Source organism: Perca fluviatilis, chromosome 7 (assembly GCF_010015445.1).
Source record: "Perca fluviatilis chromosome 7, GENO_Pfluv_1.0, whole genome shotgun sequence".
Taxonomy (NCBI): Eukaryota; Metazoa; Chordata; class Actinopteri; order Perciformes; family Percidae; genus Perca; species Perca fluviatilis.
The window spans coordinates 1,730,138-1,748,028 of NC_053118.1; the positions used below are offsets into that span (position 1 = coordinate 1,730,138).

General features: G+C 43.1%; 1 protein-coding gene across 2 annotated transcripts in view; it reads right to left on the reverse strand.

The window, feature by feature from the left end:
* The window catches only part of zfpm2a (zinc finger protein, FOG family member 2a), a 136,009-nt gene that overhangs the window by 4,980 nt on the left and 113,138 nt on the right, over positions 1-17,891 (reverse strand). For both annotated transcript variants that reach the window (XM_039805936.1, XM_039805937.1), the window contains one exon: positions 1,269-1,475. In XM_039805936.1, coding sequence (XP_039661870.1) covers positions 1,269-1,475 — 207 coding nt within the window. The remainder of the gene's footprint in view (positions 1-1,268; positions 1,476-17,891) is intronic.

The window sequence follows — 17,891 nt, forward strand, 5'->3', positions numbered from 1 at the left end:
GGGAATTTCAAATTTGTCGCAAGCCTTTCGCGATTTGTACATTGCACCAGTTGATATTGTGATGACGATAAAAAACCCATGTATTGTGCAGCCCTAACACACATACTCCTCTTCTCTACTCTACAGTTCTGACTCTGAAAGCCTGCGTTAAAAGGCTTTTCCACCGAATCCTGGGCTGCTGCATATCGCTGTGTTGCTACCACTGGGTTGGTGCCCTTTCTCAAGGGGAGAACAAGAACACTGGACCATCTGCTTACAGAAGCCTCCCTGTTGAGCTGAACCCAGATAGCCCTCGCTAAGTAAACAAACACACTATTTGCATGAGGCGTGTATTTTGCAATTAACACGTTCGTTCGAGTCTCAGTGTGTTTATGTGAACCCAAAACTTGAAGGTCGATGGCTCTTATCTCTCGTGCAGAGACTCATCTGGGTTAATCTACGCCCGGCGGAGACCGCGCGCCTTGTTAAGCAGGTGACTGAGTGCAGGCTGTGTGTGTGTGTGTGTGTGTGTGTGTGTGTGTGTGTGTGTGTGTGTGTGTGTGTGTGTGTGTGTGTGTGTGTGTGTGTGTGTGTGTGTGTGTGTGTGTGTGTGTGTGTGTGTGTGTGTGTGTGTGAGAGAGTGTCAGTGGTGGAAGTATCCAGATCCTTTACCTAAGAAAAAGTACTAATACCCCCCACAAAAAAAAAAATTTTAAAAAAAAAAATCCTTTTAAAAAAATTATAAAAAAAAAAAATATTAAAATAAAAAAAAAAAAATATTTTAAAAATATTAAAATAAAATGACTCAATGCAGAATAATCCTCACATTGTCTAATCGGCTAATGGTTTCAGCTGGATTGCAGGCCGTTATAGTGATGGGTAGTTTAATTTATAATAAAACGTAGTATTTTATGAACTACACGTGTTTTGTGTGCAAAAATCTGAATTAGTAAAGTAACTAAAAGCTGTAACAGATGAGTGTAGTGGAGTAAAAAGTCCAATATTTCTCTCTGAAATGTAGCGGAGTAGAAGTAGAAAGTGGCATGAAAAGAAAAGACTCAAGGTAAAATATGTAACAAATGTGTACTTAGGTGCAGTATTTGAGTGCATGTACTTAGTTACATTCCACTAGTGTGTGTGTGTGTGTGTGTGTGAGAAAGAGAAATAGATGGAGAAAGAACAAGAGCATGTGTGTGCGATTGTGGGTTTGTTTGTTTAAACAAAAGCACGTCTGGTTCCAGCTCTGCGTGCGTGCGTGCGTGCGTTCTCGCCGGTGCGCGGACACTCACTGTTGACGATGGCCGTGGGCAGGATGGAAGCCATGGCGGCCTGCTGCGGCAGGAGCTGGATGCTGTCCAGCAGCCTGGCTGGGTACATGCCCTCGCTCAGAGACATGTGGTTGACCGCCTGCAGACGCGAGTCAAAGTCCACCGCAAACGCCACCAGCTCCTCGGCCTCCATCATGTTCTTGGTGGTGGTGCACCATAGTTGGCCACCTGGACAAAACAGAGATAGAGGAGACGTTTAAACGCTTGCTGCGAGAGAAGCTTTGCTGCATGTACACATGAGTAATTCTGGACTTTAATGTCAGGGCATTACGCAACATAAGGACTTGTATTTGTGCGTGCACAACATGTGTGTTGCATAACCGTGTGTAGTTGAAACAGGAGAGTGGAATTTTGTTTGTGGTCCTCACAGCATTCAAAACGTGACATTTAAACCTTTTAGCAGCAACATGTCTTTTCAAAATCAGTGCCCACTCTGGGTGGAGAGGATGCCGTCAACAGTTTTCATAGGGACTATTTTTTTTCTGTAGTTCCAAATGAAAACCGTTTACATTGAGGTCTGTAGACCGAGACACCGTTTCTGTCATTTTTCATTGATAGAGTATGACCACTACAAATGAAATGCCATTTTACTGCCATAGTTTTTGCTTCCACAGAAATCTCAGAGACAGATATCTCAAAAACAAATCTACGCAACCAACGGTAAGTGAACAAATATGTTTGTAAAAACTGGGTGAACAAACCCTTTTTTATTGAATTCTTTTCGCTCATATCCAGAAGCAAGGCAAACGTCAGCTGGGGTAAACTGTAGCCCACAGTGCTGTTGTCAGCTAGAACACTGAGACAGGTCCTTCATATTATTAGATTGTTGTGTTTTGGGATTAAGCATTCCTCTGAAATCTTCTGAACATATTCATTAAGTCAGAGAAAGGGGGAGGGGGCAGGAGGAAGGAAGGGGGGTAGAGGGAGAGAGTGAAGGTTTTAGCTTAGATAATATTTATCTCAGCACATGACAGGCTTTTCAGCTGCACTTCATTTTCCATTGAAGAGATTAAAGTTTTTAATATGACTATTTACAGAAATCTGGCGGGGGAGATAACAACAAACTATGATACGCTCCTGCTAAATGGCAGAATTAGGACATTGTTTCTGAGGAAAGCTGGACAATTAATTAAAGCACGCTGTTAGCTTTCAAAGATGTGCAAACATGCCGACGGAGTGTCAGACTGAGAGGGGACATGTGATTTGAGCCCCGGCTGATGTGGAATAAAGAGTCCTGAGGAGTGGTGTGAAGGCAGGGGGACGCGGCTAGAAACACCCCCCCCCCACACACATGTGGAACACTGATTACTCATGTTTACACAAACCCTATGAATCACCCGGTTTAAAAGCACCCTGTAGACACGGTGAAGGTGCTCCAGTAAGGCTCTGTATGAAAACAACCCACGTTAATGTGGATTCACCAGCAGTGGAACTCTCTCACAGTTACAGCTGGTCTGAAATACTGCTGCTCAGCTTCTTTTTTTAAGATATTCTTTTGGGCATTTTAGTCCTGCCTTTATTTTTTTAGGACAGTTGAAGACATGAAAGGGGAGAGAGAGAATGACACGCAGCAAAGGGCCACAGGTCGGAGTCGAACCTGCCGCCGCTGCGTTGAGAAGTCAACCTCTACATATGGGCGCACGCTCTGCCAGGTGAGCTACCCAGGTGCCCTAACATAGTTGTTATTTTACTTTTTCACATATGATACAAATATATATATATATATATATATATATAAAAAAGCAATACACAGTATGCCCCCCTCTCCCCCAACACAATTGAAGAACAAAATATTCCACCAAAAGGCAAAAGAAAACTAACAGTAAGGCTCTCCCAACAGCCCCCTCCCCCAACCCACTTGGATGGACAGAAGATGCACATGTGCAATAGAGAACATTCCGTCAGGACAACAATGATAAAAGACACTCGCTTTTGACTAGAAGAAAAAAGAGAGAGCACATTTCCCCCATCCTGGCCTCCCTCGCTTTGGCTTCATTTTAGATTTTAGTATTTGCTTTAAATGGCTTAGCTCCACACTATATCTCAGACCATTTGGTATGGTATGTCCCCTCCACGTCACTGAGGTCTGTTGACCAGTCTCTCTTATTGGTCCCAAAGACTACACTGAAGACTGGGGGCTGAGCTTTCTTAGCTGTCACTCCCAAACTGTGGAACGAGCCCCTCCATCCGAGGATTTGGATAGGAATGGAAAACTAGTGGGTGAAAACAGAGCCAACAGACTTAACACAATTACGGCATGCTTTATAAATCAACGTTAAGTTTCTTGAATGAATTGCCCCATTATTTTTAATACAAAATTGAATATTTCAGATTTCACATAGCTGTGTTTTTGATTAAAACCTTTCTAACCCTTCCTATCTGCCGGTGAAGTACTGAAAATTAGACCAGCACAAACGTGTCAAAGGAGTGAAATAGTATTAAAATATGCTATCTTTCAAAGTCCCATTTGTGTGCAGGCTTCCTCCCTGTGTGTGTGTGTGTGTGTGTGTGTGTGTGTGTGTGTGTGTCTGCATGTCAGCGCCACTTTAAAGAGCAGTGCCTATCTGTCGGCCAATCTGCTGTGACGAGACACACACTTCAGGCCGCTCCACTTCATCGTTTTGATTCTGTCATACCACACACTGCCTGGAGAGGCCCTTTGAATTTTTATCTCCTAATTAAAATAACAAAACTCCTCTCCACTGTCTGCCCAAGTTACCATCAAGGTAGATAGAAACTGCCACTGACAATGGCGGGGAATATATCGCAGCCATAGCCACAAAAGTTTCTCTCGTCTGAACAGATCTTTTAGTTCAGATGCGCTCAGCTTACAAAGAGAATTATGAACTAGGCCCTGACGCTCCGATACAAATCAGTGTTGTTGTTTTTTTTTGGATCAATCCAAATCAAAGATACTGTATGTATGCTCTCCTCAGCTGAAAATGAAAAGTAGATTATGTGGAGTCTGATGGAAATGTTTTACTGCATTTTGACAGCAGAATATGCACTCAGATTGCATCCCTTCAGCCAAGAATGCTACAGATCCATCTGTTGTGTGTGAGAATGCTGGAAGTGAGTTTTAGGACTGCATGTCCCAGTTTTACGGAGCTACACGAAACACTGAGGCAGCGCTCGTTACAGTCACTCAACCAAGACAAGTTAGTGGGCTATACATGTGCTCGGGCTGCAGGATTATGGTTTAGACTACACCAACGTTGTCATCAGAATTAATAACCATAGCTTTTCTCTCAGATTTGTGACAGTTTGTTACTGCAATTGTGCGCATTATGTATCCATGTTTTTACTGTTTTCTGAAATGCATCACGATCATTTAGGAATCTAAAACTTAAATATACAAACGAACTGACATCTGACATCACCTACAGTGAATGTATGTACTGGCCAATGCATGCAAATGAAACACGTCATTTACATGCACATATGGAGATGCAAGGCATAGAAAAGAGGCAGCACAGAGGCGTCAGATGGGCAACAGACAAAAACAATATTCCGTGAAGGAGCTCTCTTTAAAGTTTGGTCTCGTCTATTTCCCTCCGACAGCCTTTTCGTGACAGGTGATTTAAATCACAGAAACACAGGTGAGCCGCCTATAACAATGGCACGAACCGTATGAAAGAGGGAGCGAGGAGGGAAAGGGGGGGGGTCAAGAGTTACAGCGAAAAGAGCAAAACCGTAAGTGGAATTGGGGGAAAGGCTGGTAAAAGTGCAGCTTGTGATTTGCACTTGTTTGCCTGCTAACTGTCTGCAGTGAGCTGCCTTTGTGCAGTAGCCAATGCAGTTGGAATGAAGGCTATTGTCTAAATCCTCCTGCAGAGCACCTGATAAAAGAATAAAGAACTATGACATATTCTAAAAACAATGGAGGAATTAAGGAGAGACAATAGGCCAGCTGCCTCATTAAAACAATCAAAAACGGCATCCTGTACGTAGTCCAGATAATTAAAAAAACCACTGCTTCCTACAGTCTCTCAATAGCATATCCACCAGCTCAGTGAGGGCCGAGACTATGGCCCTGCTGGCTAAATGCCCTCTTCCCTCTCATCCCTTTGATTAACGCTTCATTTGAACATGCAGTTGAAGATGAACATATGAAGGAATTCATGAAGCAAAATTATAATGCAAACCCTTTTTCCTTCTATAAGTACCTATAAACTAATCAAATGTCTCGGGATGAATCACAGGGACTCGGGGGCGGGGGGGTGGCGTGTGTTTCCCCTCCCCTTTGCCTAAAGCCCCGAGAGATTTCAAAGTGCAGGCATCACAGGGCATTTTTTTTTATTATTTTCCTACTTTAAATGACTTTATAAGAAAACGGATGTGTACAGTATCTGTATATGTATGGGGGAGGTGGGGAAGAATAGAGCATGAGATACTTGAGCAGGAATAATTTTTTCCTATTTTTTTTTTCTTTTCTGGCTCCCTGCAAACCGCTACCACCACCATATCTTAATGAAGCCGCAAACAAATCTCTCATGCCTCGTGCAAACGCTGAGAGACAACAAAGCGGCAGAAATAACAGAAGGGCCCGGATAATTAAACTGGCCTGAAGACAGGTATTCAAACGTTGGTGTGTAAACAGCACAACTCTTTAATAGTTTAGCTGTAAAATGCGTAGTTAAGCACATCAGCTCTCGCCTCTCCCATCTGTCCAAACACATTACCGTTGCAGAGGCCATTACAAACACAGGAGTACAGTCCCGCTGCACCACAGCCTCATATTATGGGAGGGGTTGAATGGGGCATCTGGGAAAACTTAACAGCGGCCCATTGGCATCACCTGAATGCATCGAGGGGTCATGTATTATAAAGCATCAAGGCGCACTTTGAGAAATGGGAGCAGTTGAGAAAAAGGCTGATTTATATATTTTTTATTGAGCATAAGTTTTAAATGTATATTGCCAGATTTAGTGTGTCATTTTCTTTTGTCAAGCTTGGTGCTGATTTGTTCTCCCCCGTCCCCCCCTCGGTTTTGGTAATTCTGCTCCTTTAAGATCTCCTCTCTATCTATTGGCCCGGCTCTAACTGCTGGTCTTAATTGTGAAGTGAAGCCAGTGGTGCCTGAAGCCACAGCCAAGGTTGTAATTAAAGACCTCTACTCTTCTTGTCTTCAAATCAGCTCCAACTCCTCCTGGTCAAATGGGAACAAGCTCCTCGCACCTACGAATATCAAGTAGTTCTGCGTTCTGTTAACCGCCGCTTTTTCTTCTTGTTCTCAACAAATCTTTATCATAGGAGTAAAATACAACTTCCACAGTCGACTTCCCTGGCTCTTTCCAAATTGTGGATGAATAATATGGGGAGGGGGGAGGGGGGGGGGGGGGGGGGGGGGGGGGGGAAAAAAAAAAAAAAAAAAAAAAGGCGAAAAAAAAAAAAAGAGGGGGCAAGGACAAAAAACGGGGGTGGGGGTTTATTATTTCACTAAGGCACTGACACAGATTGACTCTCCCCCCCCCCCCGCTCTGTCTCTCCTTCACTCTCTCTCCATCCTCCTTCTCATGTGTAGTCTCGGCCACTAGGAGGCACTCTTCTCATGCTCAAGCTGCAGCCGCTGGAGGTTTTGGCTGTGATGATGCAGAGACGCCTCAGCCATGGCAGAGCAGCGTAGACGCCAGTCTGCCTGTACACCCTCGCAGGTAGGTGCTAAAGATCTTACTCTCATGAGAATTGTATTCGGATCAAAAGGCATTCTTCTGACTTTATTTTGACTCGGTCTTAGTATGGAAAGTATGTCGTTTAGGCTTTAAATGTGGGACTAAAATCTTTTATGATTATTATTTTTTTTTATGTTTCATAATCTTTTGTATGTTTTTGCTGCATTTCTGTAATGGCAGTAAGAAAGAATGCTTTTGTTGACTTTTGAACACATTTATATATTTCTAAAAATGTCTCAATTCTAGCAGGACAAATATATATATAAATATATTTTTCCAGAGAAATAAATACTGCTTGGTAAATATGTGTTCACAGAGTCCTGACTTGCCTTGTCTCGCCTGACACCCCCAGACCCCCAGATTTCCCTCCTTTTTTTCTTTTTTTTTTGCACTACAGCGTCCAGACAAATTTTAGCATGAAGTGTTTTTGCAGATATAGCCAGTACCACGAGCTCATGGATGGCCTCGAGCGAATGGCAACGCGGGTCAGAATCCACAAATTAAAAAGTCCTCCCAGGGGAGCCCGGAACCCGCTGCTCTCTCCATAGTTTACATTCACAGGCAACAAAGACATAAAAGCAGCACAGCACCGAACAATGTCATTCAACACGCATTTATGAACTGTTTGAAGACACAAAAACACTTGAAGAAAAAAACCACACAAAAACCCCCAGCAATGATGTGATTCAGCAAATGTTTTACCGGGTCAAAATTAAATGTTTCACTTTGAAATTAAAAGACGTTTCTCTGGCTAGTCTCTGGAGACTCGTGTAGCTTTTTCAATAACGTGAGAAGGATACTGGCAGCAGGATGTTTGCCTGGTAATAGCGTTGTAATCATTTTGAGAGAGAGAGAGAGAGAGAGAGAGAGAGAGAGAGAAATAGAGATGTGAATTAGCAGCTATTTTTGCTCTATTAGAGTGCAATGACAGAGCTTGAATAGCAAATTTCTTAAACAAATTTATAAATTCCCACACTGAAATTCATTAAAAGGAGGATTATTTAACACTCATAGCATCGGCAGTTTTACTATGATTTAAAAAAAATTATTTCAAATTATATAACAAAAATTGTTTTTGACATTTTCAGTTCTTACCCCCCCATACAAATAAAAATGCTCTCCCATAAATTGTAAATGAGAACATTTGACACTTTTCTGTATTGCAGGTAACACTTGAGTTCCGCGCTGTCAGTCTGAGACAATAACAGCCACACATTGCTCCAGTACAAAGCTGTTGTCCCTCATTAGCTGCCACACACAGCCAGCCCCTCCCTGTCCACAGTAAAGTGGAGTAGACTATTAAAGGGAAAGCTCTGACTGGCTCCTCTCCTCCACGCACTGCTTTATTCTTTATTTGGACAGGTTTGTCCCATTGAGCACTCTATTAGCTCTCCTTCTCTGCGGGTAGTGCTGCCTGTGTCCTGGTTGTGGCCAGTCGACATGTGTTTACTGCGGCCCCTGCTGCGGATGGCAGGCTGGTTGGGGGCCCGTCCGGACCAAGCCCTGCTAATGGGAGCAGGAGACCCCTCGTGACAGGGCGCTGCTGTGTTGCGCACCGCAGCAGACCCGACCCCTCCCTCCCCCTCCAGCTGCGGCCTCATGGCCCATGTCCCCCTACCCATCATGCCTTGGCGGGAGCAGGTGAACGGCGGAGGGCCAACGCCGGTGAGCTTGGTTTTTTTCCTGGGAGAGCAGCGCGCCATCGCCACGCGCCTCAGTGGTTTCTCCAACATGGCTCCGGCCCTACGCCACATGGGCTGGCTTGCTATTCTGTGTGTCTGTGTGTTTTTAAGTGTGTGTGTCTGTCTGTGTGTTTTTAAGTGTGTGTGTGTGTGTGTGTGTGTGTGTGTGGTGGATGCCAGCCCTAATGCAAATGCTTGCCGTTTAAAAAATGGGAGCCTCTCTCCTCCTCTGTCTCTCTTTGGAAAGGTCTATTTTGGCCTTCTGGTGCTGGCAGTTATTTCTTTCCTCTCCAGAAGGACAGAGAGCCAGTGAGATGCACCTGTCATCCATTTTGAAATTCAACATTATTGATCTGGTCGTGAGGAATGGAATTTATGAAGTTATGCGTTTTTCTTCATATTGATTTGTGCCTTAAAACATTCTCATTTCTCTGTTGCAGAGTGTTTCTGTGCCTTATTTACAGGCGTGCTAATTTGGTGTTAACAGCACAGCAATACACAGAGAGAATACACACACACACACACACACACACACACACACACACACACACACACACACACACACACACACACGCACACAGACGAACTCTCTCTGACACACATACACACACCAGTCACCGGTGCAACATCCCAGCATGCCCTCTGTCTCTGCACCCCTGTAATTCTACATATTGCTTAAAGTATGTGCTAATTAAATTTTCTGTCGGTTTGCAAGATAAATAAATAATCAGCGGCTAAAAGGCCTAATTGCGTTTGTCACATTGTGTCTCGGTGGCTGGTGCATCGGGAGCACAGCCGCTGCCCTTGCTCATTGCCATTCTGTCGTCCTGGCAAGCCCCGGCGCTGCCCCAGGTATCACCACGCGGCCATCTGGAGCCGACATCTGTCTCTCTATTGATCACAAGGGTTTAGCACTTGATCAAACAGACTGCGACAGGAAATTGCTCTTTTCCCCACAGAAAAGGCCAATCGCCTGCGTGAGGGTAATAGAGTGGAACTGAGTAGCAGCACTAGCGCGGTGGGCAGGCGGGCACAGCCAGGCAGGCAGGCAGGCAGGCACGGCGGTGTCAGCCGCTGTGGAGGTGGCACGGATGGTGCTAACGCCCACCGCCATGTTACCTAGACCATGTTTCTAACCTTTCGGCAACAGCAGCACTTGACAAATTATAATTTACAATCATGCAGATTTTGAGTTTTCCACTCTGAGCACATCATTGAGAATCTGTGTATGCATGCAGAAGACCATCACCTCTGATTAAAAAAACATGTCATTTGAAGAGCAGAATTTATCTTTCAAGTCATTCAGGTAAATGTCTGAGCCAACAGCTGTCTGAAAGTGTTAGAAAAGCTGCATGCAAGTGAAATATGCTACATGATAAGTACAACAGATGGTGGGAAATTAATGTATTTTTTCTGATTTTTTTTTTTTTTTAAAGGGCTTTCTGTCGGTTTTTATAATAATTAAAATACATGACAGAGGCAGGAATGGGGAAGGTACTTGAGCTTTCTGGAGAGCTCCTAAGAAGCTTTGTGCTGGGGAGAGATGTGTATGATGGGCCCATGGTGTTGTCATTTATACATATGTTCATTTGGTTTATTGTTTATTGTCTATTTTGTTACTATTTTGTCATTTTTGACTGATGACACGGTGATGTTTTGGGGATATGTTCATGTTGCACATTTTATGTTTTGTGTGTTGTGTTAAAGTCAAATAAAAATTGTTAATCATAAAAATGCATGACAGAGGGAAATTCTAGTACAGACCTTTATTAAAACAATGTGTTTAATATGTAACTGAGCGCCCGGGTTCAATAGTGGGAAATCCCTGACAAGGCTGCGGTTGTCTCTTGCTCACTGCTATCCCCAGTGGAGTCGAACACACTATTAGCGCCTGAGGTGAACAGCTCCTGAATGTGTGTTACAGTATGTTAGCTGGGGCTGTGGTCCACATCTAAAATAGTGGATCATTTCTCTACTCAGGCATGCTTTCGAGGCACTCACTGTAACACCATGTTTAGCAAGTATGGACAATTTGATACTGAAGGTGACATTTATTCAGCATTGTAGCAAATATTTAATTGTTCCTGCAGAGAGCGAGATATGTTTCCCCTTGCCTACAGTGCTGGGATTGTCCTTTGGAATATGATGCAAATTTGGGATGAAGCAACTAATTCCTTCCTTGCACCCCCTGTACCGCCCCCTCCCTCAATCCTCCGCCAGCCTCCATCCTCCCCAGACACGAGGATTGTGATTAATCGTGTGACCGCCCCTCGTTTTGCATTTTTTACACAATCTCACGGCGCCACGGTGAGATGTGTGAGGTGTTTTGCCACTTTTGGCAAGCTGAAAAGATGTAGCCCAAGGAAGAACAAGTCGAAAGTATGAGGGGAAAAAAAATATGACCAGGGGACGTGATAAAAAATTATCAGCCAGTGTGTTTTCCTGTTTGGTTTTAATCTACATTTAATTAAATTCTTATCTGCTGTGTGCTTATGGCTGCATTTGAATGGCGAGGCTGCATTCATTATGAATGGTAAAATTGAACTCAGTGCATTGTGTGTGGCCCAATAAAGAAACAAGACTCTTATTGCAGTGCATGCACAAGCTCCGACAGACATGTGGAAAAAATAAGTCAATTAAGATCGGTCTTTAAATTACCGCTGTATCAAAACAAGGGGCGGGAGCATGCTCCATAATAGAATCCTGACAGGGGAAGGAGCACAGTTGACTCTTGTTAATATACATCCCATTTGATACAGCCAATTGTATTTGCCTGTTTATGGAATGCACATAGTTGATGCACACTAGATTTACTAGTGTGTCATGATAGTTCTTAATCGACAGTGCTGAAAAAAAAAAAAGGTTGACTTCAATGAATGTAGAGGTCAATTGAAAAATGACTGCAGCTGTAAAATAAAAGTTCCTCATAAAGATTCTGCTGGTTTATCACAAAGTTAGACGTCAACCGCAAAGGTCAATGACAGAATATGTAGACAATATGTGGGCCGCGGCAGATACTGAAGTAGGGCTGCGCGATATGAGGACAATATGCGATATGCGATAATGTTGAATATCATGGTAGCGATATTACTTGCGATAAATGATAACAGATATTAAAGTGTCCTCGGTTCTGCATTTCCGCTGTTTTCAGTATTCTGCTAAAATGCAACAAATGGCTTCGTTGAATTTGAAACAAATGAAAGGAAATAATTTCCAACATTCTTTTACTGAAGAAATTGAACATTGGATTGAATATAAAAATGCACGCCTAAAGAAAGAATGACAGTTGCATAAAGTGCACTTTCGCACTGATATTTTCTTTCAAATCTCAGTGTCTTTCGCGATATGCCGCAGCCTTGTGCGATTTGTTTACCGCGGCGGTTGATATCGCGATGACTATTAAAAAACCCGATATATTGTGCAGCCCTATACTGAAGAGTTCAATCCAAGGGAGTAGAGAGGGGGGAAAAGAAGAACATGCAGCTCCCAAATTGTAATACTATTGACAAAAGACACACAGCTTATAACGGGCGGGCGGCACTTCATAAGCTAAGAACAATATCCCATAGGCAGCACCCCGGAAAACGTCGCAAAAAGGACCCTGAGCCGATACTACAAAGTTGGGCCCCGGCAAAATCCCTAAATCTTCCCGTTTGCTTATTCCGAGCAGCGTGGGGGGAGAGGGAAGCTCCCTGCTGCCTGCCCATGTTTACAGAGCCGTTCTCATCTCTAGGCCTTGCTCATCCACGGCACTGACACACGGTGTCGACATGATTAGGGGTCTGCCTTTGCATAGGGCTGCGTGTGTGTGTGAGTGTGCGGGAGGGGCGGAGGATCGGCAGATGAATGACTTTGGTGCATCGGAGAGGGATCACAGCAGATAATCGCTCCCGACTGCTGCGCCGGAGCTCTCAGATCTGGTCTTTAAAAATAATGTTTCGGAGTCAAGTCTCTCCAAAGCTCTTTTCTTTTTTTTCTCCCGCAGGTTATCTTGCGCATTTTATGTTTGCTGTTTAAATCTTAACAGGACACAAGCAGTAAGGGAGCGCAAATATGTCTGGAGTCGGAGGAACCGGAGTGGAAATGTCATTGCGAGGGGGTTAAGATTAGCTGAAGCAGGGGCTGAGGAGATGAAACTCCTCTCTCTCTGTTCCGATGGCTTTCACTCCTCGAGAAGAACTTGGAATGTTGGATTCAACCTTGGGAGGCCGGATTCCTGAGGTGGAAGAAGTATCCAGATCCTTTACTTCAGTAAAAGTACTAATACCACACTGTAAAAATAAGTCCTGCATTGAAAATGGTACCATCAGGAGAATGTACTCACATTTTAGAAACTGGAAACGATCCAAACAGTTGTGTGTTTAATCGGCTGATCATATCAGCTGGACTTGTAGGCCTATATGTTGTTGGGTAGTTTAATTTCTAATAAAACATTGTATCTTTTAAACTACATTTGTTTTGTGTGCGACAATCTAAATGTGGAAAGTAACTAGTAACTCAAGGTGTAAGAGATGAATGTAGCGGAGTAAATAAGTCCAATATTTCTCTCTGAAATGTAGCGGAGTAGAAGTAGAAAGTGGCATGAAAAGAAAAGACTCAAGTTAAGCACAAGTACCTCAAATGTGTACTTAAGTACAGTACTTGAGAACATGTACATTCCACCACTGGGGATAATGAATCTGACCTACTGCTAAAAGTGACATCATTCAAAGGCATTCACCCAAACACAAGACTAACACCAAATCTACTTAAGTACATTTAAATACAGACCACCACTAGCACACAGACAGTGTGAACACAGTACAACATAAATTCCAATATCATAAATACTGCTATCACACAAACAGAGGAGCCATAAAGCACGGCTGCCTGTGTCTGCGACTATAAACCGTTGGCGTTACTCATAGGGAATAAACACACATGCACAATTTACTGCACTAGATCCCCCCCTTTGTTTATCTTTTAAATAAGCACACTTTATCACCCTCCCGCATAAGCAAATTGCATGCAATGTGTGTTGTTTTAACATTTGATATGCTGTCCAGAAGATTCATTTCTCCCTACGAATTCAATTGTCTTTTGCAATATCCTGCTGCCATAGGCATCAGGCCCCATCACCTGTTCGTTATCACTGGCCGTCCTGTTTGGGAGCTCTTGAAACGGTGCCATGGCATTGACTCTCAGTTAACAGCAGGTCTCTGAACTTCTCACGCTTGATGGCGGAGGCTGGAAAATTACGCTAACAACTAATTAACATCATAAAGAGCGCTTAAATGGACTGACGACACCTGCAACCTTCATTTGCACACGCTTACGCAGAATTACCTGTTTTTTTTTGTTTTTTATGCAGATAACGCATGCATTTTTTAACACCTTTTAGAATATTCATTTTCCCGTGACTGGCTTTAGAATTGGCACCACTGTCCTCTTTTTTTTTTTTTTACTATGTACTGTAAAAAAAAAAAAAAGCCACCAGGCCAAAATAATAATTGTCAAAACAGAGAGCTGGCAGAATTCCTAAAGCAGTTTTTTTTTTTTCTTTTTTTTCTATGAGTTTGTATGCATCTTAAAAAAAAAAAAATACTATATGCTGTGCCTGAAATAACACATTCCATTTCTAATTTCTATTTGAATTTAAAATATTTCCAGGCGGCAGACATGGACCTCCAGTTACTGGTCCGAATAACAAAGTGCTGCCTGTCAGTCGGAGACACTTTGCTGGCTGGCTGAACTAAGCTGGTTTAGACTGACAAGTCTTCAACGGTGGGCAGCCTCAGCTTCCACTGGCAGGCCTCTGGAGTCCTCTCTCACTCAGGGCTCCCAGCCTCTGAGTCTTTGACTGGACATGACCACAGTACAGTCAAGTATCCATGTTCTTTGAAAGCTCTCTCCCTCTCTCTCTCTCTCTCTCTCTGGCTGTGTCTTTCCTTTAAAGGTCTGAGAAAGCCGCTAACTTCCACAGGACGCTAATGCACTCACACCTCATTACAGAGCCGCATTATGGACTACAGCAGTAATACGGCTTTAATCTTCTCCAAATCGTTATAAATGTCAAGCTGGGGCCAGGGACTTCCCAGTCTACTGCACCAATGGCTTAGCCCGCTATCCCCTCTTTTCTGTATTAGCTATAGCCAGAGAATTACAATTTCACTGCCAGATCCCCTGAAACTTCCAACCGCTTTTGTTCCAACATTCAATGCACCATTAACATACGCTTTGAAATTGTTTCTCTCACCCCCCCTCCTTTCCCCCCAAAAAGCCCCAAACAGCTAAATATGAAAACAGTTGATACCCCTACCCCGCCACATACACCCCTACCTCGCCCGTACACCCCCCCACCCCCACCCCCTCTTCTTTTCCTTAGCCTCTCCTAATGAGACGCAACATCCCTGTCTCTCCACTGAAGGATCCAGACTTTCTGTGTGATAGAGAGACTGCGGCTGTTTATTAATAATGAATTTGGATGTTTGCGCGTGGAATGTTATCAGCGCGCACACAATCCCACCCAATAGTTTGCCCTGATGGGGTAGCTGGGTTCCTCATTAGCAGAACATATTTAATCCAGAAGTTTCTTATCAAATGTCACACCTGCATCTCTAAATGGCATTTTCACATTCATTCGCCTGTATTTGGGAGATGAGGCTCCAAGGTGCTTTGCAGAGATTAAGAAGGAGAGAGAGAAAGAGAGAGAGAGAGAGAGAGAGAGAGAGAGAGAGAGAGCAAGCTTATTTTATCATTTAGCGGGTCTGGAAGGAATCCAAGGAGTTTTTGTCTTGTTGTTGTAATTAGAAAGCCTTTTAAGTGATAACGCCTGCATAGGAATATGAATATGTAGCGATCAGGCCAGTCTCCCCCCCCTCCCCCACTCATCTCTCTTTTCTCTCTTTCTCTTGGCTTTTTTTTAAATTGTTGAATGCTGAGTTTTTGTTCTGTGTACAGCAAGGATTAACTCAGACGCTTCAGAAGTTTAATGAAAGACTTGAAAGTACACACTTTTTCTTGTTTCTGACTGTGACAATGTTTCTCTTTTTCCCGTGCGATGACACGTGTACAACTTCTGTCTTTATACCCAACGCATAAAGGACGGACTTCATTTTCCTTAGGGACACATTTCAGCGGCAGTACTCGACAAAACATAATATACAGTAATAAAACAAAAAATGCTTTTTTTTCTTCTTCTTTTATACATCTATCCAAAAAAGACTGTTTAAATAAAATATTGTGCTGTATATATGTATATATATATATATATAATATATATATATATATATATATATATATATATATATATATATATATATATTGAGCCTTCACTGAGCCCAGCAGCCCATTTGAAAACAGTGGAGAATTTAACATTTCCTGTAAAAAAAAATAAAAAAATAAAACTCAAATATTTCACATTTCCTCTTACTATCCTCCTCTTCAGCTGTAGAAGATGGAGCAGGTATGCAGTCCCCCCCACTCAGTAGTGGCATTTAGTCCCTGTGTATATCCAGAAAAGCTGCTGCTAACCATCGGGGCCAGAGATAAGTGCAAAACTGAGAAGTATTGATCCAGTAATAGTGGTTCACGCTTTGACTCTGACACCTTAACCCTGCAGACATAATGTCATAGCCTCTTATCCTTTCCTCTTAACACAACCTGCCTATCTCCCACAAGCTGTCACCTCTAGTAATACGCTTCTCAAAAGCTCCCCTTAAATCACTGAAATCATTGCACTTTCAGACATTATTTATTTCCCCGCCTCTTAAAAGTGAAGCGTGATTTACAGTTTGGTAAAAGGTTGTGCTCTTCCCCCCTCCCTCCTTTCCACCTCTTCCTCCATTTCCCTCTAGACCTACTAACGCTTTCTGTCGAGGTAACTCTATTTCTACCATTGTAAGAGCTGCTACGTAGCAATTACTACGTTAGGTCTGTGTAATTGTGTTGGCTTACAGCGCATGATAAATACAGTGGAGCTAGACCCTGCATAGTGATCCCAGACGTACGCTGGTTTAGACGTTTTCATTAATTGAAAGCGTCACTGTGTAACAGTGCAGTCTTACACTCTGGCAGGTATGAATTAAGTCGAATGCAGCTTAATTACTCCACGGCTAAATATGTATTGTGGGGATCTCTTATGTGGGGCTTTTTATCTGTTACAAATCACAAGTTTAAACCACTGGAGGGTGGGAGTGATAATTAGTGAGGATTTAGTCATCCAGAATTCTAAAACGCTTGAATGAATACAAACAACTCCCTCACGTTCAAAGTATGTGAATGATCAGATGTTTTGCCCAAACTTTTTTTGATCGATGCGTTTTCAAAAGGCTGCCACGAGTGCGTCTAGGCCATCGTTGAAGGTTGCCAAAAGTTGACATTATATGCAAATTGTGTTTATTATCTTGCAGGCAGCACAGATCCTGCCGTGGTTGGGCTGGGGCAGCCCACAGCAACTTCCAAAGCAAGGTTTATGCACAAGGGTTTCTAATTAGCTCTCTGAGGGCTGCAGCTAGTGCAGCACTTTTCACAACAGCCGTTGGGAAGTTGAACACTAACTTGGAGGGCTCCATATGTTGCCCAGGAGGCCTGAGAGACAGACTGAGCCTGTGTGTTTCACAATAGGAGACTCTATGTTCACTCCTGAGAGACGTCTTTTTCTACTGTGGATGGAGAAGGAAAAGTAGCCAAAGCAATACACGGTGTTCATCGTTAGTAATGTATCTTTGGGCTGCCTTCATTGGAAATATTTATCTTTTTAAATATGGAGGCCTTGATGCAAAAGAAATGGATTCAAAGATATTCAGGCAAACTATAAATACACAATGGAAGTGCAATTTTTGAGAATAAACTTTAACCCTTTTATCCTAAAAGCTTTAACTAAGAACAACAATTTGAACATTTTTCTTCCCATGTTTTAAGGCAACGCATTGTCATGAACGTGTTCTTATGATATTTTAAGAAAAGTTATGCAAACCAATAGATATGATATCCTACATAATAGGCGACCGCCGGCCATTGTTGGGATACGCGACGACCGCTAACTTAACAGTCAAGTTTAGCCGAGAAAAGGTTACCGGGAGTCGTATACCGGGTCCCAGTCACCGTAAGGTGCCGGTCATTTCAGAGGCCGTTGCAGATGAGTTTAGCTGATTTAGCGCTGACAGTGAGCCGGGTACAGGGCAATGCGAGATGTCGGTCCTTTTAAGGGCCATTACAGTTAAGTTTAGCCAACAAAAGGTGACTGTCCT